The sequence below is a fragment of the Micropterus dolomieu genome, linkage group LG11 (assembly GCF_021292245.1).
Source record: "Micropterus dolomieu isolate WLL.071019.BEF.003 ecotype Adirondacks linkage group LG11, ASM2129224v1, whole genome shotgun sequence".
Classification (NCBI taxonomy): Eukaryota; Metazoa; Chordata; class Actinopteri; order Centrarchiformes; family Centrarchidae; genus Micropterus; species Micropterus dolomieu.
Window position 1 is genome coordinate 21,464,619 of NC_060160.1, and position 25,808 is coordinate 21,490,426.

The 25,808-nt window shown below is 38.7% G+C and overlaps 1 protein-coding gene across 2 annotated transcripts in view; it reads left to right on the forward strand.

Moving 5' to 3' along the window:
- The first annotated feature begins 7,561 nt into the window (after window positions 1–7,561).
- syt14a (synaptotagmin XIVa) overlaps window positions 7,562–25,808 on the forward strand; it is a 50,042-nt gene continuing 31,795 nt past the window's right edge. Inside the window, exons 1-2 of one of the 2 annotated variants that reach the window (XM_046063171.1) lie at window positions 7,562–7,575; window positions 25,000–25,047. In XM_046063171.1, coding sequence (XP_045919127.1) covers window positions 7,563–7,575; window positions 25,000–25,047 — 61 coding nt within the window. In that variant the 5' untranslated portion in view covers window position 7,562. Of the gene's footprint in view, window positions 7,576–13,928; window positions 14,034–24,999; window positions 25,048–25,808 lie in introns of those variants that run through there. The other variant, XM_046063172.1, reaches the window with a different exon arrangement.

Here is a 25,808-nt window from a genome sequence, read left to right on the forward strand (position 1 = left end):
ATCAAAATCTTAGCCAAAGTGTACATCAGAAAATACTTACAGAGTACACTGTTATATTGACAAGATGGCTAAACATTTTGACTTGCTTGTTCATAAACAAGACACAAGGACTTGTCGTTCTGATGGCACTGACAAGTTCAATGACATAAAGTTTTGCTTTTGAGAGATAGACTAAGGATTTTGAGCAAATTATGGGCTTTTGCAGGTAATCCACTGTGTTGTGATGTTTGTACTACCTGTTTCAAGAAATGCACTTACTTTGTTGCAATTGTTAAGGATCATTCGAGAAATGCACCAAAGCGACTGAGAAAAACTGTAAAAAGCACCTCAAAATGATTTTTTTTAATTTAAACAAGATTTATTTTTTAAAAATGAAAAGACTCCAACTATACAATTGTGATGATAATAAAGTGATCTTGCAATGCAGGCTATAGTATCTTATACAGTAGGTGTTTGGTTCAAGTGCCATACCCTGTAATTTGCATATTTGATGAGAATACTTAATATAAACATTGTCACTGGCATTTGTACTGGTATACTTATTTTTGTCCCCATTCATCATGAGCTGAACTCAAAGATCTAAGACTTTCTCTATGTTGACTGTGGCCTGTGGAATGTTGGACCACTCTTCTTCAATGGCTGTCTGAAGTTGCAGTCAGGTCAAGACCCCGATGAGGACAGTGAGCATGCAGATGAGCTTCCCTCAGACGGTTCCTGACAGTTTGTGCAGAAATTCTTTGGTTATGCAAACTGATTGTTGCAGCAGCTGTCCGGGTGGCTGATGATGATCTTGGAGGTGAAGATGCTGGAATGTGGAGGTCCTGGGCTGGTGTGGTTACATGTGGTCTGCGGTTGTGAGGCCGGTTGGATGTACTGCCAAATTCTCTGAAACACCTTAGGAGATGGCTTATGTTAGAGAAATGAATATTCAATTCATGGGCAACAGCTCTGGTGGACATTCCTGCAGTCAGCATGCCAACTTAACTTCTTGTACCTTTGCATCACTTCTACTGTATATTGCAGTTCCGATGCTCAGGGATCACAGCCAAGTCTGGTATTGCTTTTTTCCCCATTACTCCCAAGATCTTTACGAGATGGACATCTGATATAAAATTCGTCAGGATGCACCAACTCCTCACTTGATTATGGAGACAAACACGTAGCTTTCTGAACTCACTGTTTGTGACTTGGATCAATCATTCTGCACTGAGGTGTTGACCTTGAGGAACACTACCAACTCATCAAGCTTCCAGCCTTATATACACTGAATGTTGGATATAATGAAGAGCTTAAAAAAAATCTGCTCCTATAACGAAGAGAAGATATAGAGACAGATGAGGTTAGAATTTGCATTGTGGATTGTGCAGAAGGGAAAGTACCTCTAAAGCTTTGTACTATATAAACTCATTGTAAATATATTTTTCACAAATTAATAACAGCCCTGATCATTCATTTCACATTTACAATATTTTCTAAAAGCATTAAAAATGTTGCTAAGCAAGAAACACCCTTTCTTGTTTGGAGTGAATACATTTACGTAGACAAGGTGATAGAAGTCAGCATATTGCAGGTGTATGAAGCCCCTTGCATTAAGTCCCAGTGTGTGGCGGAAAACAAGTATATATCTAGATACCTGCTCCTCTGAATAACCAATTTCTCCAGCAGCACCATCGCAGCAGTAGGCTGATTGAACTGGGTAATTCCCAGGAGCACTGTTGGTGTTCACACTGCAAGGTCATACATGGAGTGAGCATGAATGTATCATAAATGCCGCTCTCTCTGACACAACGGCCTCACAGTTCAAACTGATATGAAAGGACTGAAGGGGAAAAAGGGCATGCAGTCATCTGATTATCTTTTTTTAATTGGCTATTAATTGGCTATATTGGCTATTTACATTAGGAGACATCATCCTTTCTGCCCTTGCATGATTAAATAGTAGTCGGATTATTTACTGTCTAAATAATCTGTTCAGATAAACCTGACCCACAGCCGTGCTCCTTCCTATGGCGAGTGTGATTTGGACAGCCTGCGGATGGAGAAGCTAATGGACGTGCAAGCCCATTTCTATGACAACAGGAAGGAGCTGCTTTGATGAGCCCAGTAGAGGGCATTTGAGCAGAGCTGTGGCTAAAAATAGGACAAAGTAAACAGGAATAAATGGAGAAAAGATAGAGAGAGGGAAACAGTGCATGTTCATGTATTTGTGAATGCATGTCTGTGAACATGTTCATGCACACATTTGCTTGCGTGCACGTCTTATAGTCTTCAACCAGCATGCCATTGTTAATAATTTCCCAGCATACTGTATTACAGATATTGTGCCATCCGTGTTCTTGTTAAAGTGCCTTAAATAGTGAGTGTTCAAAAATCCAGTCACACACCTTTTGGAAAACACTAAGTTGATGTTCACCCAATGTGCTTTCATGAAACATCTTAACCTTAAGAGAGCTAAACATTCCACCCAGCTCACCACATCTGGATAAGAGAAAGCCAAATCATTATTTTAGTTTCCAAATACATCTGGACAAACATGCTGAAGGTAAAACGGTGTTTGTGCTCTTGCAAACAGGCCTTGCACATCAAAATTGATCATTAATGTATGAATAATGCATGGTTTTGTAACCATTTGAATTAGTGTATAACATTAGACTATATTGTCATTGCAGCACAGGTACTGAGGCAACAGCAGCAGTTCAGCATATAACCAGAAGTACAATAATCAGCAAAGTGCCGAGGACATATGTATAGAGGTAATAGCCTAAACAGAAAACAGTAAGGGGTAAATATTGTATACGGTATGAACATGCACAGCAGTTACAGTAGGCAAAAAATATAGTGCAGCTAACATGCTAAATGGCTGGGAATGGGCTAAAGGTGTTAAATGAGACATCTGTAACAGACCCGTTTCCATTGTGTTTTAAACTGGATATGGTGAAGTGACTAGCAGGATTCACACATGACACTGGAGAGCTGACAGAAGTTGCAGGAGTTTTAATCCAAAAGTTAGACAGAAAATCATGCTTAGAGGCCTTTGAGGTTGTCATAGTCCAAACAACAGATCAGGTAGCGCAGGACACACCACATATGACAATGACCAGACACATACTAACAGAACACACTACCTTTTATACCTGTGCAAATGAGCCGGGTGGGAGCACAACAGGTGACAGAGATCAGAGCTATCACAACAGACACACAGGCAGGCAGAGTGACCAATGGCAAAACTCCACTTACCAAATAACATAGACAGAGGCCAACAAAACAGAGCAGGCAAAAACACCAGACAACAAAACAACCTGAGGCACAGATCAGGTAGATTTATTTGTCACAATACAACAGGTTGTAGAACTGTAGAATTGTAGAATTTAGCCTTCTTAAGCTTCCTTAAGAAATATAGTCTTTTCCGAGCTTTCTTCACCAGCGTGGAGATATTAGATGACCACATCAGGTTCTCTGTAATGTTGATTCCCAGTAACCTATTACTGTTCATCTGCTCCACCTCCAGCACCACTGATGTAGACAGGAGTGTGTCTTTTTTCTCCTTTTTCCTAAAATCAACGATTAGCTCCTTGGTTTTGCTGCTGTTGAGCAGTAGGTTGTTCTCTGAGCACCACTATGCAAGATTTCCAATTTCCTCCCAATATTAAGTCTCATTGTTGTTTTAAATCTGGCTGCTGATGGTGGTGTTGTCAGCAAACTTCACAACAGAGTTGTCTCCATGTCGGGGGAACAGGAGGGGGCTGAGCACACAGCCCTGAGGTCCTCTGGTGTTGAGCGCTAGAGAGGAGGAGGTGTGTCCGGAGACTGGAGTGTATTTGTGAGTAAGTCCAATATCCAGTTGCAGAGTGTGGTATTTATTTATTTAGATGATTGCCCAAGTAGAAAAAAAAAAATCACAATTTGCCATACACAAAATTCTGTTCATTTTTCAGGCTTTTCTCTAATCTTTACTTGTCTTTACTAATTTTAAAGGGGAAATCTCAAATTATAGACATGCAACCTACCGAGTTTATATTTATTCAAAATTTGTATGTATCCACTATTAGTGACTTATCAGTGTTTGTGTTAAACCATGCACCGGCTTAGTTGAGCAAATGATAAGTGAAAGACCCCTCAGACTGTTGACATGAAGGATGAGATGGATGCCAGCCATCAACAGAGATGTTTACAGTAAGCTTTTAGAAACCTTTAACTTCATAAAGCTGATTAGTTTGATTGATTGATTGATTTTTATTTAGAAGGGACCATGTGCAATTAATAACATAAATGTAAACATTTGATGCATTACACCAGAGTTAGCCTTAGGCTAATTTACATCTGCAGTCCCCAAATACAAATAAATACAAATACATACAATATAAATATCGACATTATTCAAAAATACACGGCATATCAAACATAAAACATCAGACATTGTTCAAGAGCATATACCATGTACTTAATGCCCTTCACTGGCGCACACACACACACCACAATCACAACATACAATGGTACGCCAACACCCAACCCCTTCTCAACCCTTACGTCAACCCTACAATAAGAAGGTAAATGTGAGTGAAGGAAAAAATTATATTACCCACTGACAAAATAGTGGGTGCATTGTTGTGAAAGTTTTAGATGTTTTTTTAAGTTATCTTTAAAGGCCCCAAACAAGTCACAAGTTTTTATATCATCTGAAATTGTGTTCCGTTGTTTCACAGCTTTGATAGAAAAGGCTGCCTGCCCAAATGCTGAATAGCGAAAGGGTACAGTGCAGCTATATACGGAAACTATTCTAGTTGTCCTCACAGAACCACGATAACAGACAAACTCACGCAAACAGGTGGGGGCCAGACCTTTTAAGATTTTATAAACTGTGCATAAATTTGAGAATATTCTAAAATTTTCAAAAGTTAGTAGATTGTACTTGTGTAGTACGTCACAGTGATGGTACCTGAGTGGCTTTTTGTCTAGAATTTTCAAGCCCTGTTTGTACAGGGATTCTAAGGGCCTAATTGTTGTTTGGGTAGCCTGCCCCCAGCAGGTAATACAATATGCGATGTGTGAAAAAATAAGGGCATGTAAGAATATCTTAGCAGCCTGTATTGATAGAGAGGATCTAATCTGTCTATAATTTTTCAAATTGTATTTAATAATTTTTGTCATTGTCTTTATGTGTTTTTTGAAAGTCAGGTTTGGATCAAGCAGCACTCCAAGATATTTAATTTCAGTAACAGTCTCAATCTGTTCACCTTTAAAGCAGATGTTTATGTCTAGGGTGTTTAGTTTAGCTTTGGAAAAGAACATCTCACAGTCTCACAGTTTGCAGCATGTCAGTGTGATTGTTCATTACACGCCTTTATTGGGTAACATTTGCCCATGTTTTTGACAGGGAATCACGAGGTAGAGCTCAGCAGCTGCTGTATGTATCCATGGCAACCTGATGATGTCATGGGTGTGTAAGTTTAACCTGAAAATTAAACTGGGTTTTAAATAAATTTTATAAATCTATTGTAACATTCACACAATACAACAGCTGCATGTTTCCAGAAGGCTGAAAGAAGCACTGATGCTTTATACAACGGACTGTATCGTACTTTACATTGTAGCCGTTCATTTGAGAGATGAACAAGCAGGCAGTAGTATTTTTCTGACTGACTTACAAAGGTGGCAGTAGCAGAATGAGCTTACTTACAATTAGATTCTGCAGATAGAAAGGAAGGTTTAATGAACCTCAACAGAAAATGGGGTATGTGCAGCAGAACAGACAGCGATTTAGATCAGACTAGAATAAATACAGGGTACTGAAGGTGATAAAGTAATTACAAGATAACATGTGCAAGTTAGAAGTTGTTTGTGTTGTATCATTAATGCAAAAGGCAAGTTCAGGCAGATGTAAAAGCCATTATACAGAGGTCACACTTTTTCGGATTGGATGCTGGATATGCAAGTGATATTTGAATATATTTACTATATCTACACCTCTGGTGGAAACACAGCAGCTGTGAAAAACAACATGGTGAGGTTTGAACAGATTATCACTAGCATTGATGCCTGCTGTGTGAATAATTTATTACAGTGCTGTATTTAATACCTGACCTTTCCACGCTACAGGGAAGCAAATACCATGCTTTTCCATTCCTAGATTTCATATTTTGGTATTAATCAGAACATTTCAGAAAAAGGTCTATAATGATTGATTTCTTCCTGTATGACTGATGACTGTCAGCAAGGCATGTGCAAGAAGAGGCTCTTGTTCTTTGCTTCTGATGGGCTGACACAAATACTTACTGTTGATTTGTAGAGCGGCGGTCTGTTCTTAGGAATCAGAGCCCCGCTGGTTTCTTTTCCAGCCATCAGCAATCAGGGGATGATTAACAGCTAAGGTCTAGGCGGAAGCAGGACTGAGAACGACTGCTGAAGAGAGCTGAAGATTTCTCTCAAGTACATATAGAAAAACATGCCATAAAATATTGGCTTCAGAAATGCAAAGCTGATCCCCCCTTTTCTGGTGTTTCGAGCATTTACTGCTTTAAATTGGGTATTTTCTATAGGTTTCAAGCATAAAGCAGGATAAAGTCAAAAACATGAAGATGCATTGTATGATATCAAGTTGATTTAGATAAAGTAAGCCACAATATTAAGCTGTATGGCATCTATTAAGCATATTACCATCTAATACAGCTTAATAATGCGACTTAGCCGGCCTAAATGATCCCGTCTGTTGGCTAAGCTAGTCTTTGCATCTAAATAGCATCATTATTAAGTTGTATTAGCATTTAATGTTATATTTGCATCTAATACAATTTAAATATGTAGCTTAGTGAGCTAAATTAACTTTTGGGTCAGCTAAACTAAACAATAAAGCTCAGGATAAAGTATATTAATATGGGTAAAGTCAATTCAAGCATGATCCTTGTATTTGAGAGATATGAAAGCGTCTTGTGCTGAAACATAAAAATATGAAACCGCTATGCATCTAATACATCAACATCTTATCTTATCTTATATTTTCATTGTACACTTGCATTGGCAATGTAGACGTATGTGTCCCATATAATCAGATAATCATATTGAATTTAATGTATTTTAGTCAACTTAAATGAAGTTTCCGGTTGACTAAGCTACATTATTGAAGTAGTTCTATTGGTAACTTGTTGATTAACTAAATGAACTTTTTGTTTGGCTAAAATACGTTACATTTAGCATGAATTGCTATTCTACTAATACAACTAAATTAGCTTGATATAGTTAAGATTATTAGTATTGAATCCAAAAGGGAGGGGCTATTTAGCTGAACCAAACTTTTGTGTTGGCTAAACTACATTGATTATAATATGTCTCACATCATATGTCATCTCACATATGTTCAGCCGATGTGGCATTTTTTCTATAACGTTACAAAATGGATTATTAGATATTTGCACATATTTGTCACATATTTGTGGTCGTTTCAGTCACCCAGCTTCCTCCACGGTAATGGACTGTACCACACCATGAACCCCCCCTTCCCTCGCCTTTGCAGTGGGCCGCTCCCCCTTCTTCACCGCCTGCTTTAGTGGAAGCCAAAACAGAACATCATGGCGATTGATGGTAAGTAGGCCAATAACGGCTCTCCTTTCCTGGTAATTAACTTCACCTAGAAATAACACATGTCACAGCGGCATTCTTTAAACAGAAACGCGCAAACGATTTCGGGAGAATGGTGCTTGCTTTGGCTGGTATCAGTGAAAGTTGTTTTATTTTTATTTAATGTTTTTGAAGCGGTGATTTTCCTTCGCTGTGTGTGAGAGTAGAGGAGACAGAGGAGTCTTGAAGTGGTTCAGCGTGTTCCCGACGGCGGTGCTGAAAGGACAGCTCCGCTATTTCAACTCCAAGCCATTTATTCAAAGGGAGAGTGACTGAAACAGTGTCGTGTCTGTTGGCTGGGTGTCTTAATACTGTTAATATAATCACTCTGGCTGTCATTTGGTTCCCGTCGAAGTCGGCTGGCCGTCACGTTGTCTCTGCATGTTGGTACTTTACAACTTGGGTTAAAGGGAGGCAGCCCCAGACAGATGGGGTTTGAGGTTTCATTCAGTGGGTGCAACTGTGAAGGCAGAGTGTGAAATCGTGCCAAGTTTTAAACCAGGACAGTATGCTTTGGAAAGCTTTGGAATATCTAAAACGAGTTTAGTTTATGGTCATTGTGGGCTATACTAAATCATTTCCAGTGTATGGTGTGTTACAGCTTGTGCGATTCCCCCTCTGGCTATGTGTTTCTGGGCTGCACAGTGAACAGAGATGTGCTTTTACTCCTCACCTTTCTCCGCTTATATAACTTTGCAGGTAGTAAGCAGCTTTGGTGCTTATTTGATGTGTTTGGAGGCCATCACATAGCTGAATGATAAATTACCCGCATTAATGATAATAATGATAATAGAGTGGTACACTTTTTCGTTTTCAATCAGCATGAAATGATCTGTGTTCTGGAAAATATCACCTATTTAATCACGTAATTAATGTTAATTAAAGTATGAAATAACACCTGTTTGAGTACTTTAATTCATCCCTAGTACTTGGGAAATATGGATCCACAGTAGAGTGCATCTTATCCTTCATATGTTGATGTCTTCAGGATGTTTCCAAAAATAAATCAGTATCAGTGCTTTAATTTGTCTTGCCACATTGTGTGATTAGATGTGGTATTTAAAATGTTGAGTTTCATTTGTTGGTTCATATAGAATTATGTTTCTTGGTAGCCACCATGGTGAAATCTGTAAAATTTTTTGGGGTTGTATTGTATGCCCTTTATTTATTAATGGGCAGCAGAGAGGTGACAAAAAATGAGGGGAGAGATATATATGGAAAATGGCATACAGACTCAAAAAGGGAAGGTTTTAATCACAATATACGATACGCATTTAAACCACTAGGTCAGTAGGACGCCCCAAACCTGTAAAAGTTTAAGGTCTTCAGCAGCCTTTGGAGAGAGAGGAAAAGTAATAGGCCATAAGGAATACGGGACATCAGGGTTCACCTCTAGAAACCAGCACAGCGTTGTGGACTTTGCTGTAAACTAGGCAAATAGACCAATCACCAGCCCAGGGGCCTCGGGGCTTTGCTAATTAGACTTAACACTGAGACTCGTCACATGAATGAAGGAGAATCTGAAGTAAATGTTTAACTGAATGCCAATAACACCTACAGTTGGTTTCTTTGGTACGAACCATAGCTAAGACAAAAGCAGCAGAAGTGTCCTGCGGCCATATTTCTGAATCTTCCTATTTTAAGTCTTAAGTTAAGACTGGAAAAGTCTACGGTAAGATGTTTCCCAATTTGGTATTACAGAAGCAAATTCTAACAAACTTTAAGTATCCTATCTTATCTCACTTCATACTTCCTCATCTCAGGTTAGGAAAATACTCAATCCAACATCACTTATCCACTTTTATGTCTGTTACCTACCAACCAATGCTACTTTTCTCTTCTTGATGACCTGAACAACTTTGTAACCGTTGGTTTTTCCTCTTTGAAACGGACTGAAACATAACACATGAAAGTTAGGACTGCTTAACAGTTAACACAAGAAACACCATAAGAGGCAGCTCTTTACACCTCCATTACTTAATCTCACCCTGCCTCATCTCTGCCATCATACCTCCTCTAGTTTATCAGACAGCCACACCTCGCCTGAGTTAGATGATTCCACCCCTCCCACTGACCTCAACTTCCTGCCACATTAGTCAGCAAACTGCCGTTTCCTGAAAGGCCATGATTATAGCGGCCCCCGTGAGCCATATTTCACCGGAGCTAGTTGGCTCCACTGAGATTTATAGAGCAGCTGTGGGGCCTGACTGACACCTGCAGCCTCCAGAGGCTGGGCTGTCAACACCAGCGGGAGGCTGGCTGTATCTGTCTGTACTTGTGATGTTAGGTTAGATGAACATCATGAGATGTCTCAAAAAAAAAAATCAGGAACAATTTGTTTCTGCATGACAGCGTAGAGCAAAGAATGTTATGATGTTTTTTTGTGTTTGTATGAATCAGTGTTTGCGGGCAATTTTACTGACTTTATTAATGGATTCAATGACATTCAGTTGTCTATTTATTTTACTAATTCAGATTATGCTTCATCTTTGAATTATCATCTTAAAACTACAATTATCACACCTGCTGCCTTAAATACCAAACATATGAGAGCTCCTTAGGCTTCTTAATTGGATATACACCGCAAGGTCACTGGGTATCTTATCTAAGCTGGTGTACACGACAGCTTTTTTCATTAATTAAGTGATTGCAATAGAAATTGAAGGATCAAAATTCACTGACGTTTAGAAAAACGTTTAGAAATACAGCAAAAATATGTCCTAATTTGTTTAAAAGATGGAGGATTTTAAAGAAATCTGGATTTTCTTTTACAAATGGGATTTCGACAGGTTTGGTCTATTGTGTGTGGCTCCACTGCTCGGCCCTGGCACTGAGCTCCAAGCATCGGCTCCTGTGACAAGCTGTAGACAGATCGACTGCAGGCCCAAAAATGGATTTCACATATCCTGCTTAAGCCCGGTTTTCTGGCCGACAGATCGAAAGCAGCCTAACTCATGCGCTTGGTATTCTCAGTGTGCGTGGTGTGTATGAAGCCTTGTCGAGTCCTGAGCCAAGTACAGAGTAGGAAGCCCAGGAGGTGTTTAGCTGTGGAAATATTATGTGTTGAAATTAAGGCAGCAGAGATGCTGTTCATGCTGACATTTTGACAGCATCTTTCAAATCTTAGTGGAAAGCCTGCCATGTCATCTGTCCTCTGGTGCCTTTGTCAACCAGTTTAGCCAAATCCAATAAGAAATATATGGATGCCTTAGTGGTACATCACATATGTTGTTTAGACTGATAGAAAAACAAACAGTACACGTTTTTTTCTCCAAGCATTAACACCGTGTCTTCCGTGAACCCTGATACGTCCTGTCATGGATTTTTCAGCTTCTCTCCCCCTCCTCCTCCTCCCTGGCATGGCTCTGTTTAGTTTGGAGAGCGAGAAACTGGATATGAGGCGGTAATAGCCAATATGTCTTCAGACCATTTGAGCTAATGTTTGCTATGAGACATTGTAACTGGAACAGAGCAATACATTACTTTCAAAGTGAAACTAAGTGAAACTATTCCTGCCATAAATCAAAGCAAGACATTTCAGTGTCAACACAAGCTAAAAGGCAGTGAATAGGCTGCCAGTCCTTACAGTGACAGTCTTTATTATTTATAATACTTACAATTAAAGCTGCCCTAATCAATATTTTTATATTAAAAATGAATGAAAGCACTGTGTACAATGTAAAAGTTGCTACAAACCCACAGAGAATTATTTTACTAGCACTTTTCAGCTAACTGTTTTAGTTTTGCCGCCTGCATGAAACAGCAGGTGGACAAAGTTAGCAACTTGCCAGTGAACACAGTGGGGACAAATATTTCCAATAGTAGTTGGTGGAGACCAAAACAGAGCTAAAACGAGAGTGAAAATTGGACTTGCATTTATCATTGGCCAAAAACACGACTCCAAACGAATGCTAATGTTGGTCTGTGTCTGCTAAATGTGTACGGGCAACTTTTTGCTAACACATTAGCTATATCAACTTAATAAGGCAATAATCTGTCAAAAGTGTATTATTTTCCGCTTGTTGTTGTGGTGTTAGTCCAAGTGGCAGAAAGCTAACAAAAAAAAAATCAAATGCAGCTTTAAGTTGTACAATTAATTAGGCTAATTATTATTCCATTTTTATTTTATTTATGTACATAAGATAGAGATGAGAGTTACATGTACCTAAAAAGTCAGCAGAATTAGCATTGTTTGCTTAAAGTTTTGAGGACCTGAAGATGATGCAAATTCCCTGTGTGGAATCAGATAAAGTGGTATTATGTGACTCAGACCACTTCCTTTGGTGAAGTTTCAGACTCTTCTCTTTAACTGCATGTTTGCTAATGTTTCTTTTTGCTCAGGACCTCAGAGGTTTGATCTGTTGAGATTTTGATGAGCAAGTAGCTTAAAGTGTATGCCTTTACTCTAGACAAACACACACAGACACACACTCAAACACACACACACAAACACACACACACACAAAAACACACAGATGGTATTATTAACCCATGGGCACAGCAGACTCACTTAGATGGATTGTACATCATCAACAACATTTTCGCTGTATGTTAGAGTTATCTGTCATCTCAGGGCTTGTTGTATGGTTGAGACAAAGCGAGGGATTTGTTACCACAAGGATTTTTGTGCAGTTCACTTATTGATCAGCTCGCCAGTTGACACATGGCAAGGTTGGGTTGTTGAATTGCAAGAAACAAAGGGACATTCTGAGCTCAGAGGGAAAAAAAGTTAAAATGCATTTATCTCACAGATATTTTACTCCATTATCATTGTCTGCCATCTTGTTTGCAGGCTTAAGCTAAACTTCGCAGTATTCATGAAATGAAGATTCTAAATTAGGCATATGGCTTTTTCAGTTCTAAAAATAAGGTATCATCTGCACTACTTTGTAGTGTTTCCATTGCCCAGGGCTTAGGGCTGGTAATATGGAGCAATAGTTAGCTGTGACTTCACACAGTTCTCTGTTTCCTTACAAGAGAACCCTGTGCAGCCCGTGTGTATGTTGTACAGATGCAGGAAAATGTTGCTGCTTTACTGTCAAGTAAGCTGGCTAATCGTTGATGTACTGGATCCTCCACTTGCTAATTGGCTTAGCTGGAGCTTACCCTAAAGTCCCTCCGCGTGCCTTTCATTATGACAGAAAGCAAACAGGTTTCATGAGCAACCTGATGTAACGCAAACCTTCCCTCTGCCAGTTTCAATAAAGAGACTGAGTGATTTTCATGTAAGTGGCCGCTGACAGGAAATTACTGTCATAAATCAATTATTGCTGTTATTGAGAGGATGTGAAATAACTCAAGCAACACAAGCTTGATGAGGATGAAGATCACTGCACGTTTAGCTGGCTTAGTTTCCGAAATCCAGTCCATTATAAAATAATTTCTTAATGCCTACTATTAGTTATTCATATTAAAGCTGCACTAATTTAATTTTTTCATATGAACAATGGATCAAATGACAGCGTGTAATGTCAAAGTGGTCACTCATAGTGACTAACCCACAGAAAAATTATCCAACTCTGCATTCCATTTAAGTTTTATTTAGAGTTTTTGGTAGGGATGGGGATCATTAATTTTTATTGATAATGATACCATTATTGAGACTGCTTAACGATCCGAGTCATTATCGAAACCACTATCGATACTTTACTATTATTTGGTGACGGTTATTTGGTAAGACCAGACCCAACAGACATGAGGATGACCTGTATGAGGATAATATCATATTGATATTGTTGTTTTTAAATAATAGGATTAGAATTTAATATTTTAAATACAACTGTTGTTTCTAGAGCAGCTACATTAATGTTTACAACAGCAAATAAACTCAATATCTGACATCACAATACTGAGTGACGATTAGAAAGAATAAAAAACTCCGTCTGTATCAGTCCTTCCTCCTCCTCTCTGCTGTTATTCACTGCCTGCAGGTAACGTTACTTGGTCGAAGGAGGAGTGGCTGGTTTGTCTCAGCCAGCAGCAGATTTTACAACAATGTGCCAAATTTTAAGACCACAGTGGTGCCATCACTGAAAAATCCTTCTTATCCATCGCATTTCAAGTTAAATCAGATTTGATGCTCCAGACATAATGTTACATTATAGGACCCGCTAGTCTCGATAGCAGTATTGATAAGCTCGGACCTTATTGATTTTCAGGTTTTGAGGAATTGTGGAACTGGGTCCTTTTAGAACTGGGTATCGACCCCTATCCCTAGTTTTTAGCATCTTTCAGCTTGTTGTTTTGGTTTTACAGCCTGCAGCTTTAATGTTATGATTCACTCTCACCGTTCTCCTTCAAGATCCAGCAGGCAGCTGATTTGGGCGACAAAGATACCTATCCATCACCAAAGTTAGCAGGAAGCTGGTGAAGATAGCGGAGCAGCTATCACCTAAAGGGCCAGATATTTCCCTCAGAAGTTGGTAAGAACATTAGATAGTCAGTTGGCTAGAAATACAACTTCAAATGAATGCTACTGCCCGCTGGATGGGCAATTAGGCTACTGTTTGATACCAATGTCACCGCAACTTTAGTTTTGTGTTTACAGCTTGTTCTGCTGCCCATGACAAAAAAATCAATGAATGCTGGTTTAAAGTTTATTTTAAAAGCATTACTGTATGCAGCTTGAGTTTGACATGTAATGGGGGCAACGCCAAAGGTAAGGTTGGGCAATCGCCTCGAGATCACCAATTGGCAATCTGATCGCCAGGGGTCGGTGTTACATTGCAGCAAGTCAGTGAAATGCCAGCATGGAAGAAACACAGTGTTTCCCATACGTTCATGCTGAACGGCACATATTGATTTTAGACTAGGCCTATTTAAAATTGTATTTGATTGCAAAGCGCCGTAGCGCATTCGTGCAGCACATCCTCTCGCTCGTCCCTCTCTCTCTCCCTCATGAGCACAGCTGCACAAATCTGTCCAACACAACGCTGTCAATGTCGGAGACCCAGCTTAAAAAAAAGTTATTAGCAAGTATGTAAGGAGCATAGCTAATAAAGAGAGGTAAGTTTATGTTAGAATACACAGTTACACAGTCATTCTGTGGGAACTAAACTGAACTGAACACTGAAACAGGCTTATTAACTTTAAGAGAAACCAGCAGAAACATCTGTAAATGCACACTACAGTGTTTCCCACATAATTACCGTGTAACTATGGAGCCTCACACGCGCGCCGGGGAGAAGGAGGGTACAATCGATAGCAGTTGTACAGTGTGTCAGCTTTAACATATCCGTCTCTGACTTTGACAGCGTTGTGTTCTCAGAGATAACTTCAGTGCATTAGTTTTTCTATAAGCACACGTTTCCGTTTCAATGTGTTTGTGTGAGAGAGAGAGGGAGCAAGCGGAGGTGCTGAGTGAATCTATGCACTGTGCGCCGCTCTACAATGAATATTGATTTTACTCATATTAAATAGTAGGATTTATAGTATGTGGCGGTCAGCGTTGATATTGTGGCATGTCATGTCGCCACAAATAAATCAATGAATGGGAAACACTGCAGTGGGGTGCAAATAGAGATTGCTTTTATGTCTGATAGTGAGTTAAAATTACCTTACGATTGGCGCTTTGAAAAACCAATAGCTGATCATCCCTTCGATCGTCGATAAGTGATGTAATCGCCAATCAGAACAACCCTAGCTAGTGTTGTTGTCAAGACCGCCCAACCCGAGACCAAGTCAAGACCAAGACCAGTTCCCCACATTACATGACACACAATAAAATGTGGAACGAGGTACTTCTCAAATTGATCTGAAAGATACACATTCCCATTAAAACACCCACATACAAACACTAAGAGCTGAAATCAACTTAAGCATCTTTATTCAACGCTCCTTTTCCATGTTTACCAGGGGGACAGTCGTTAACAGTTACAACACATTTTTAATTAGGGTTATTGGTTGCATTTAAAGAAATACGTTTTACATCCAATCAAAGTTAGGATGTTAACAAAGAAATCTGACAATGCACAAGAAATTTATTGATATTCCCAAAGCTATGGTCTTGACTGGTATTGAAATAAAATCCAGAGTCCTCAATGTCCGAGACCGAGACAAGACCGAGTACAAATGCGGTCAAGTCGGAGACAAGACCAAGACCATCAATACGTGGTCTTAAGACCGGTCTCGAATACTAACACACTAACCCTAGCCACAAGTTTGTTTCCCTCAGTTCCTTTCTTACAGTCCATGTTCTCTCCACTGACCTCAAACAACCAAATATCTCTGTCAGGTCAATTTCTTCAGCCCACCTTTGTGCGTCACAGCCTCAGTCCATCCTTCTCTCCCAATCCCAGGCGTGTTAGCTTCAGCAACCTGATTAGAGGGGGCAGATAGAGGAGATTCCTTGAAGAAACTGGGACAAATCCTTAAAATGCCTGCCAGCCGTGCCCCAGACGTCTGCATGAGGGAAGACTGTGAGGCCCCAAACTCCACCTTGATTTAGCTTTCAGAGGTTGAGAAACCAGAACTCAGAAACTCTACACACTAATCACAGCTGGCACTTCAAATTGATTTCTGTCACACTTGCGAAGACCTCTCCATGCACTCACTAGGTTTTAAGAGCAAGTGCTCTCCTTTCAGTGTACTCTCAAAAGCGTCAGAGGCAGACACGAAGTGCACAGATACTTTATTATACACAGTGTGCAGGATTTTTTTAACCACAGTTACGACACCTGATACTTTCTGTATCATCAGCACTCTATCTTAGGCAGGTGTAAACTTGTGAAAATATTAAACCAGCACAGTCTCCAGTGTCCTGCAATATAGAATTTAAGGTTGGCGAAAAGTTTTGTTTTGCCCTTTTTGCGTTAATGTAACATTGAGTTGATGCTGAGGAAACTTTAGTTGATTATTTCTGTCGAGGTGTTGGTTTGTTTAGCCTTAACATGAGGCAGATGTTGTTTGAAGCTGATCTTGTCCATCAAAGCATCACATGTCAAGTTATTTGTTTGACATCAAGCTGTTGAAGAGTTTACTATAGACACACTTTCATTTTGACCCTTTAAAGTTCAAAACCAAAAGCTATTTAATTTACAACCATCTATGAAAATGAAAAGCAGCAAATCCTCACATTTGCGAAGCTGAAACCAGTGAATGGTATTTGTGCTTGAAAAATGTTAATAATATTCTTTTAATCGACAAATCAAATAATTGACTAATCATTGCAGCTTCATGAAAAATGTCAGGCCTTTCAGTATTTGTGGGCTTTTGGGCTGTTTCTACTGCATGTTTGAGTCATTCATGTTTTAACTCACTTGTCAGAGATTTGGGTGTGTCATGCTAGCAGTTGCTAATGTAGCCTTCATCTGCTAGCCTCAAGCATACTGTAGATGAGGAGCGGGCTACAGAGGTCCAGTAAGCTCACTTCCTTCTAACCCCCCAGATTTGTTTTGTCTCAATGTGGAAGCCCTTATAGGCCTAACCGATGCTGCCTCGAGTGACATCACTTGAGGCATCAGAGGTCACACAGCTTCCTATGGAGCCACAAAAGGCTTTAGCATACACAACTTTTTCAACTTTTTCACACATGCAGAAGTAGACCCAGACCTCTCTTATCTACTGTGTTCGGAGGGAGTCCATCTAAGGACTGAGTTGATTAAATGATGGAACAACTTGCTGCCTACATTAGGTATTAATGAATAATTTGGTTGTCTGTTTGTATTCACGTCTGCCATGTGTTTATTACGTGTATCTTAATGCACAAATATTTTCCCATTAATATAAAAAAATTTGTTTATTTAATTAACAGTAGCAAGCATGTTTAGATATACATTGTTTAACATATTAAGTAATTAAGGCAAGGGAGTGAAAACGCTTCTTGTTTTGTCTTGGCGAGGACAGTAGTGGAAAACAGTGGCGTCTTTGGTAGTGAAGGTTACATAGAAAATTTGGGTGCTGTTTAAAAGAAACTTGGATCCCTATAATATTTTAAAGATTGGAGAGAGATTGCTTGTGGTGTGATATGAGCAACCAGCACCGAGTACCGTATTCAAGAGCACATGCAAGAAAAATGTATTTTTGACAAGTATGTGTGGTGAGTGAAAGAGGAGTGAAAGAGCACAGGGAGCTTCCTCCCACACACAGCTGCTGTATCGATCTGCTGGACAGCAACTGGGCTTTCAGCTCCCGGTTTGGCAGGAAAGATTTTCAGACAGCCTTGTCATACAACTTCCTTCAACGGCTGTGTTTACATGTGGTAACGTGGCCACACATAGTTTTATGTCTTACTGAGGTTTGCCTGTTTACCTGTGGTCATGAATAATTGAGAATATTTACTGAGGCTTTTGAGCAGCAGTGGGTTACTTCATTAAACATGTGAAATAAATGATGCTGTTGTGCTTTTAGTACTGGATGCTTACTGTAAACACTGCTCAGTTATATCTAGGGCTGGACAATAAAACAATAAAAATAATTATAATGATATATTTTTTTCAATAACAATATAACAAATGTTCAATAAATATTCAATAAATGTTTGATTTTATTCACTTGAATCACACACAGGACTTAATTTTTTTATTATATATATTTTGTTGAGGAAAAATTATTTTTTATTATTATTTCATTTTACTCCTGCATATTTGTTGACTAAGATTTTATCATAATTGTTTTGAATGTTCTGTCTCAGATTTGTTAAGTGATCCTGTCCATAAAGAAGAGTTTAAACCACAATTAACCATCAGGTTTCTTCAAATTTCACTCAGGAGCAAAACTCAGGCTTTACACTCAAAAGAAATAAGGATTTGAAACATATTGTGATAATTTATTGATATCAAAAGATATGCATCTTTTTGTCGTGATAACATTTCTGACCATATTGTCCAGCCCTAGTTTTATGTTACAGTAACAGTAGTAGTGTACATGGCAATAACTGTAAGTAGAGAAAGCAGTTTTGTCAAGATAAAGGTATTGTCTTCTTAGTCAGAACTGGAAGCATTACTTTACTCATATGGTAATAAAAACTTCTAGTTCTGCAGGATCTGGTCATTAGTCAGTGATCGTAGATCCACCCAGTAGCATCAGGACTTTGACTTGTTCTCTTTTTAAGGCTGCTAGTCATAATTATTTACAATATCAGTTTATCTGCAGAAGTTTTTCTTGATAGCTTTTTTTTCAGTCTGCAAAATGTTTTAAAATGTTTTCCCATTAAAAGTTTGTGTAAACTTCGCATTTCAGAAGCTATAACCAACGAATTTGATTTTTTTTGGCCTAAAATACAATTTTCACAACAGCTTACTTTTCTTTCTTTCGATCGAGTTATTATTAATTAAGCAATTGTTGCAGCCATAGGCTAATTCTCTTGTCTCCGCATTTTGTGAAACAGGCTTTGTATGTTGGACATACAAAGCTCCCATCTTTCCTCAAGCAATCCAGGATGAAAATGTCAACAAGAACAATGCAGTAAATTAATTCTCATTAGGGTTAGATTATTTAAATACCAACCATGTTTCAGTTTTGTTTGCTCCTGTATGAATTTAGTTCTTTTGTTTGCAGATGGTGAAAAAATTATCGTAATTTTTATTCATGTTAATTGTGTTTGTGGTTCTCTGCTGCCAATTAAAAGTATTTCGGTTTGATAAAAGCTTTATAAGATAAAACAGATTGACTTCATGTGTGTTTCTACACACCCAGTAATAAAAAATGCATTTTCTCAATCCCTACAACCCTGATTCCTCTATGGCTATGTCGTTATGTAGTTCAAATGTTAGCTCACTATGAAAGATGACGTGAGGCGAAGGTCAGTGCGACCATTGACCCCATTAGTTTCTGTACTTTCAGCCTTCTGTAGCAGAGCTGTACAAATCTTACAAGTGTCACAGTTGAAGACAGCCAGCGCTATTTGAGACCTCAACCTGTAGGCAGATCCCAAAGGCAGCCACAGAGCTCAGAGACTGGGAGGCCATCACAAATGTGAGTAATAGTTCTGAATTACTGTCAATGTCTGGAAGCCCGTCTGCTGAAGAAAACCATGGTGAGCTCTTTGTGGAGATCCTCGGAATAACAGTGTCTAGGTATCTACCTCATCATACTGATGCTCTGTTGGACACTCGCGGCCCTGCAGCTGCCTCTTGGCAGGTCCAGGCCGCTGAGCTGACACAGATTCAGAGTGGCTGAGGACCTCAGTGAGGAGACATTGTTCTTGATGCTGGGCTCTGAAATACAGTAATACAGAAAAAAAGGGATTCTTAAATTAAATGTCTACATATAGTACAAACATGAAATATATATCAAATACAATATATTCTTCTCACTCAACCAGATCTGAAGTTAATTAGGTAATTAGCCTGTTCAGTTCTGTTAATGGATCTCTTTATATTTTGGACAATATTCAAAGCACTTCAATATCTCTCCAAAATTCATCAGTCAAGACTTGTGTTTGGTTGTTCATGTAATCATCAAATGAAACGGTGATACAAGAGTGCATGGATGTTGCCAAAAATTGTGCTGAGATTTGAGGCCACCCCCTGAATTGAGAATTGGCCGATTGTTGAGGATTACTGAGCCGTGCCGGCTTTAGAATAATGCTTTGTGGAGTCAGCTCACACGACGACAATCCCTTTTCCATCTGCATTTTACTCAAGCAGCTTCAATGTCAAGCCCGTGGGTTGCATTCAAATGGCATCTGAGTATGTTGTAAAGTAACTTGGGCCTTTATCTCTACAGTCTGGTAAAGCTCCTAATGACGATAAGCAAACTCAACAAACAATGAAACAAAGATTCACAACCGAGGTTACAACATTTTATTATGCTGTGGGTTTTCTCAGCGTTGTTGAATAAGAGAGTTGGCTAGAACCGGCACGCCAGCAATAATATCTGACCCATGGGCAGATTACTTTGATAGCAGAAAAATAAAAAATAAATAAATTGATATCGGCTGTTGCTGAAATAGATCTCAGTCATGACAGCTACAGTTACTCACACAATCACTTCCTCTTAAGTAATTGTGCCTCCAAAATAAAAGCGTGAGAACGTTTTTTGCAGTAATGCTTTATGTTGAGTTTATTGAGAGCTTTTACTTTGAAGAGTTCTGAAGGATATGTAAAAGAGACTGGCATGCTTGACACACCTCTGAAAAAGCCGTCAGTAAATATGGGATTGGATTCCCCTGAATTTCCTCAGGGAAATGAAAATAAGCGTCCATAGCTTTATGAATGCGGATCAAACGCCGGGAAGCACACACACTGCAGCACATGCTTTATTGTGAGAATGTGTAAAAGTGTCCTAATAATCAATTTGTTTAATAACGGAAAAACCAACTGAGCTAAACAGGAACACAAGTATACAAGGACTTTAAGTAATTCGACTTTGTTGTGGGCTGCCATGTAATGGCTTGAAAGAAATTTGGCCTGTGGATATTTAAACATATATATAAATATCCACAGGCCAAATTTTACATTAAGATTTATCAAGATATATCAATAATATATATATTATTGATATATCAATCTTAATGTTATGATAGCATGTACTGTCCAAATATTTTGACAAATGGATTAAATTGAATTAGGGTTTTTTGTGTGTGCTTAATTTTGGAGGGAAAGGGGACTGCTCCCATAAGGTAGAATAAATTCACAGTATGTATACATTTAGATTTTTCTCATGCTTCTATTGTCATAATTACTCAAATCCTAATGCTATCTTATGTTAAGACATATTCACATTAACATGCACAACAATGAGTGCCAGAAGATGAAGAAAGAAGTTTGGTCAATAGTGCAAAATAATCATAAAAAGGCAACCACTTGCATTCAGCTAAACATTTTATTACATATTAATTCAAAGGCGAGGCGTCTTCAAAGACATTCATTTCACCTCCTACAGGGAGAGAAAGATGGTAGACAGCAGGCCAGGAAAGGCATACAAGTGTTCAAAATAGCCATTGCATTCTTCCACCGCAAATGTAGGAAGAAAAGGAGATCTGGACCATAGATCTGGAAACTCGTTCGTTTTTGGTGAGGGCTCCATCACTGTCAAAAGCAGACTATGTCATAGGCCCCAGAGGAGACCGGGTCTTGAGTTGAGTTGAGCATGTTAGAGAGAACTGGGAGGGATCAAGAAAGATTAAACAGTGTTAGGGTTAAGACATTGAACAACACAGATTAAAGACACATTAAAAGGCGATGCTTTCCAAACATTTTCACGAGGTTGCAATTACAGAATTGAGAGTAGACTCCTACAGTTAGGTACATACATATTTGGACAGGCATGATTTCTGTTATTTTGTACCCCAGTACAGAATTTAAAATGATTAAATATGGACTGCAAAATTCCTTAAATTTGTGGGTATTTTTAGATGTGTTAAGTGAAGCACATAGTAATTATAGCCATTTGACATTTGCCAATTTTAGAGGACCAAAGTTTATTGGACAAGTTTCAATAAACCTAAATGAAATAGTCACATTTACTACTACTTGGTGGTAGGGCTGACCCCGAATAGTCGAAGATTCGACGCTTCGATGGGCGGAGCCTGATTCGACTGTCAATCTTACAGTCGAAGCTTCGCAGCGAAACAAGGATCATGCCATTTTGGCTAAATGGGGGTGCTCAACGTCACTTTTCTCCCAATAAGTTAATATACAGCCAATTACAATATACATTTCAACATTTGATGCTGTAAATAAATATGTAAAAAGAATAAAACTTTCAATAAATGTTTTTGAAGTGTGTGAATAAATCCAAAATTGTAACCCTAACCCTGGGGCATCAGTGCGCATGTGTAAGTGTAGCGTGTATGTGTGCAGTGGAGGAACACTTGCTGAAGAGACGGAGCCCCAGCCTCACTGGTGTTGTGCCGAGTTGTCCGAACCTCACAAGACTTTCGGAAAATTTATCAGAGTTGATGAACCACATAAAGAATATTTTATTTATCCTTTTTAAATAGCTGGCTACTTGAAATAGACCTGCAAGGAACCGTGATGTGCATGCAGTTGTTGGCAGCAGTAATGCACGTAAAACTCTGCACAGGACCGGTGAAGGACAGGCGAGAGAGAGAGAGAGAGAGAGAGCGCCTCAGTTTAGCTGGAAATTGACAGGGTCAGTTAACTGAAAAGAGACTGCAGCTCTGCAGCTTCTCAAGATTAAAGCGGCACTACCGTGTCCAAATGATATATCTGTATAAATCCCAAACCATTCCTTAGACCTGTAGGATGGCCCAACACCTAAACTCCTCCTTCCTCCAATTACAATGGTTTGGACATTGTGGACACTGCATGTGTTCCTCACCATCAGGAATCAGGGGTTAATCCACAGAAAAATTTCAGCGGTTCCTGATACGTGTGACCACCACTAGGCAACACCGTGTGAATGTGTGTGGTGACAAGCAATCTCCCTAATAACAAAAGTAACACCAAAGAAAGAACCTATACAATCTAATGTAATAAATGCAGTCCACACCAGCTCAGTCATAAATTCCTAGTTTATGTTGCCTATAATGTTGAGTTGTTTTTTTTTACGCTGTCATGGAGGTGTAAATTCAATTTTATGTTTTAGCATTAGGGTCATAGTTGGTGGTGGTGGCGGAGGTGGTGTTGCACTGAGCTTTATATTCAGAGGTGTTTCATGTGTGTAAATAAACAAATTATTGAATTAACACATTTACAAAAATTCATGAAAGTAGAATTCATGGCACAGCTGTTGTATTGCGTTTCATTACATTACATTACATTGTAAAGTTTCACCTAATAGTGTATACAACACAATGAAGACCAGTAGCTGAAAGGAAGGGTGTGTAAGTAGCTCAAATTAATTGTAAGTCTAATGTAGACTATTTACATATTGGTCTAAATGTGGAAGAGAGCTTGTCTGGGTTATTGTTGGTGGGTATGGTATTTGCACTCCACTACTCTTTAAATATACAATTTTGGCATGTTTCTGCGAAGCCTTAATACATAGTTGCCAGTTTATTAGGTACACCGAGTTTTATTTTATAATCCTACCGTCATGAATGTTTGTTGATTCAACTATGATTATTTTGGAGTATACAGAAAGTTACCTTGTGGCTTTTTGGATCCTTTGTAGATTATCGGTTTGTTAAGTCAGTCTCCCATTGTTTCACATGTGAAAAATACAGTATATGAAATAATTATTTGCAGTTCTACTTTCTTTTAATGTAATATTCTCATTTAGGCTATGCTGCTGATTTTTACACCAGTCACTGATGCACCGTCTAACATGTTGTGTGTTAACCAAGTTAACCAAGGAACAACCTTGCAGCAATCAAGCTAGCCATGTTTTGTAGTTCAGCTAGTTACTGTTAATTGTAATCAGGAAGTGTACCAATACGGTGTTGGTAACTTTAACTGTAAATTTAAAAACCAAAGATATGCCATTAAACTTGAAGAACTTTGAGGTAAATGTACGCCAGCTGACATTTGGTTATGGTAGCTAGTGCAAGTGTTGGTCAGGTTAGCTAACTGCACACTGTGATGCAAGAATCTAACTAGCTACATAGACTGTATATAAAAACTAGCTATTATCTTACTATAAACATGAACTAAATCTTGCTACATTAAATACAACTATTGATTAGATTCAGCTGATGGGTTAAACTTTTTTAACATTTTGGGAAATAGATTGCTTTCTTGCAGAGTTAGATGAGAAGATCGAGATCAATGCTATTCATTATCTGCCTTTCAATAAGAAGCTACAATCAGGAGACAGTAAGCTAAGCTTAGGACAAAGACTGAAGGCAGAGTGAAACAGCTGCTTCATATTTAACGAACGAACAAGAGAGTGGTATTACTTTTCTCATCTAATTCTCAGCAAAAAAGCATGTCGAACTATTCCTTTAATGGCCCATCTTTCCCCACTTTAGTTTCTTTTTCTGAGGAAGAGGAGGGCTTAAATCAACTGTGTTGTGCTAAATATAAAGCTAACTAAAGTTAAGTGTAAAGCGTGGTCTAAATACATAAACACATAGCACATACTCAGCCTCTTAATAGGCTTATCACAGTATTTGCAGCGAAAACCAAAGCAGCCTTCCATCATGAAGAGCTGCTCTGCCCATAAATCAAGCTGGAGATTACACACTTTATAGTTATTGTCTATTAGTGCCTTGCTGGGGCTTAGGAAAAGAAAATACCATTAAATGCAATGTCAGGAATATTTTAGACAGCAAATAAGTCTTTAATATCTGTAGTGCAAGAAACATACAAGCGTTTGTTAGTTTAACCAGTGTATTTTAAACTTATGCAGGTTGTACACTAAACACCCACGTCAGACTGTTACCATCCAGTCTCTGTCAGTGTCCTATATATATGTGTTATTCTCATCCTTTTCTGGGAATTTGTCTAAATTCACATACTTCAGTGTGTTTCCATGACGTGTGTTTTGTCTTTCGCTCGCTCCATCACAGTGTGGCTCATTGAAACTGCATTGTCTTTCCAGGTGGCGAGCGTAACTGTGGAGTGCATGAGCTGATCTGCATCAGAAAAGGTAGGGCAGATCAGAGCTCTAAGAGGTTGACCTTGGACCCCACACTGCACCCCCCCCCCCCCAAGTCCACCTCCTTCATCACCATTTATCACTGTGAAACTGTCATTGTTAACACTTTAAAGCTCATCCTTGTTCCACTGTTGAGGTGCTGCTGTCTTCACAGTAGTTTGTTTTAGCCTTGTGTGTTTATTGTTTGTTTGTCAACTGAAAATGTTTAAATTAACTTCACCTAATTTAATTTCAAATGTCACATTCTCAGACCAATTAAAAGAAAGGAGCTTATAGGCATGGGACATTGCTTTTTTCCGTGTACTGATATTTGTTAGTTTGTCTATGCTGTACAGCTAGCAAATTACAGTATAAAATTTTGTACATATGAAATATATACATACAAGGTAAGAAGTACAGGTAATAAGTAGGTAATAAATGTGTGTTAAGGAGGGACATAGAAATAAGTTACATGGAAAGTATTTCTTAATCACCCAGTACCTATGGAATTACATGGTACAGTCATGGAACAACCTGGTTTTGCCTATATGTCCTTCAACAATAGTCTTTTACAAAACATAAAACACATGCAATTTTCCAAAGTACTTTTTCTGAAATAATGATTCATATTAAATGATACCATTACTAACCTTTTTTACCAATTTTTCCTGTACTGTCACCTAGTAACAATCACTGTATACCATAATAGTTAAGAAGGTACAGACACTGTAATTTAGTATGTCTTCTCTTCTTGCAATGTTTATTGATACCGT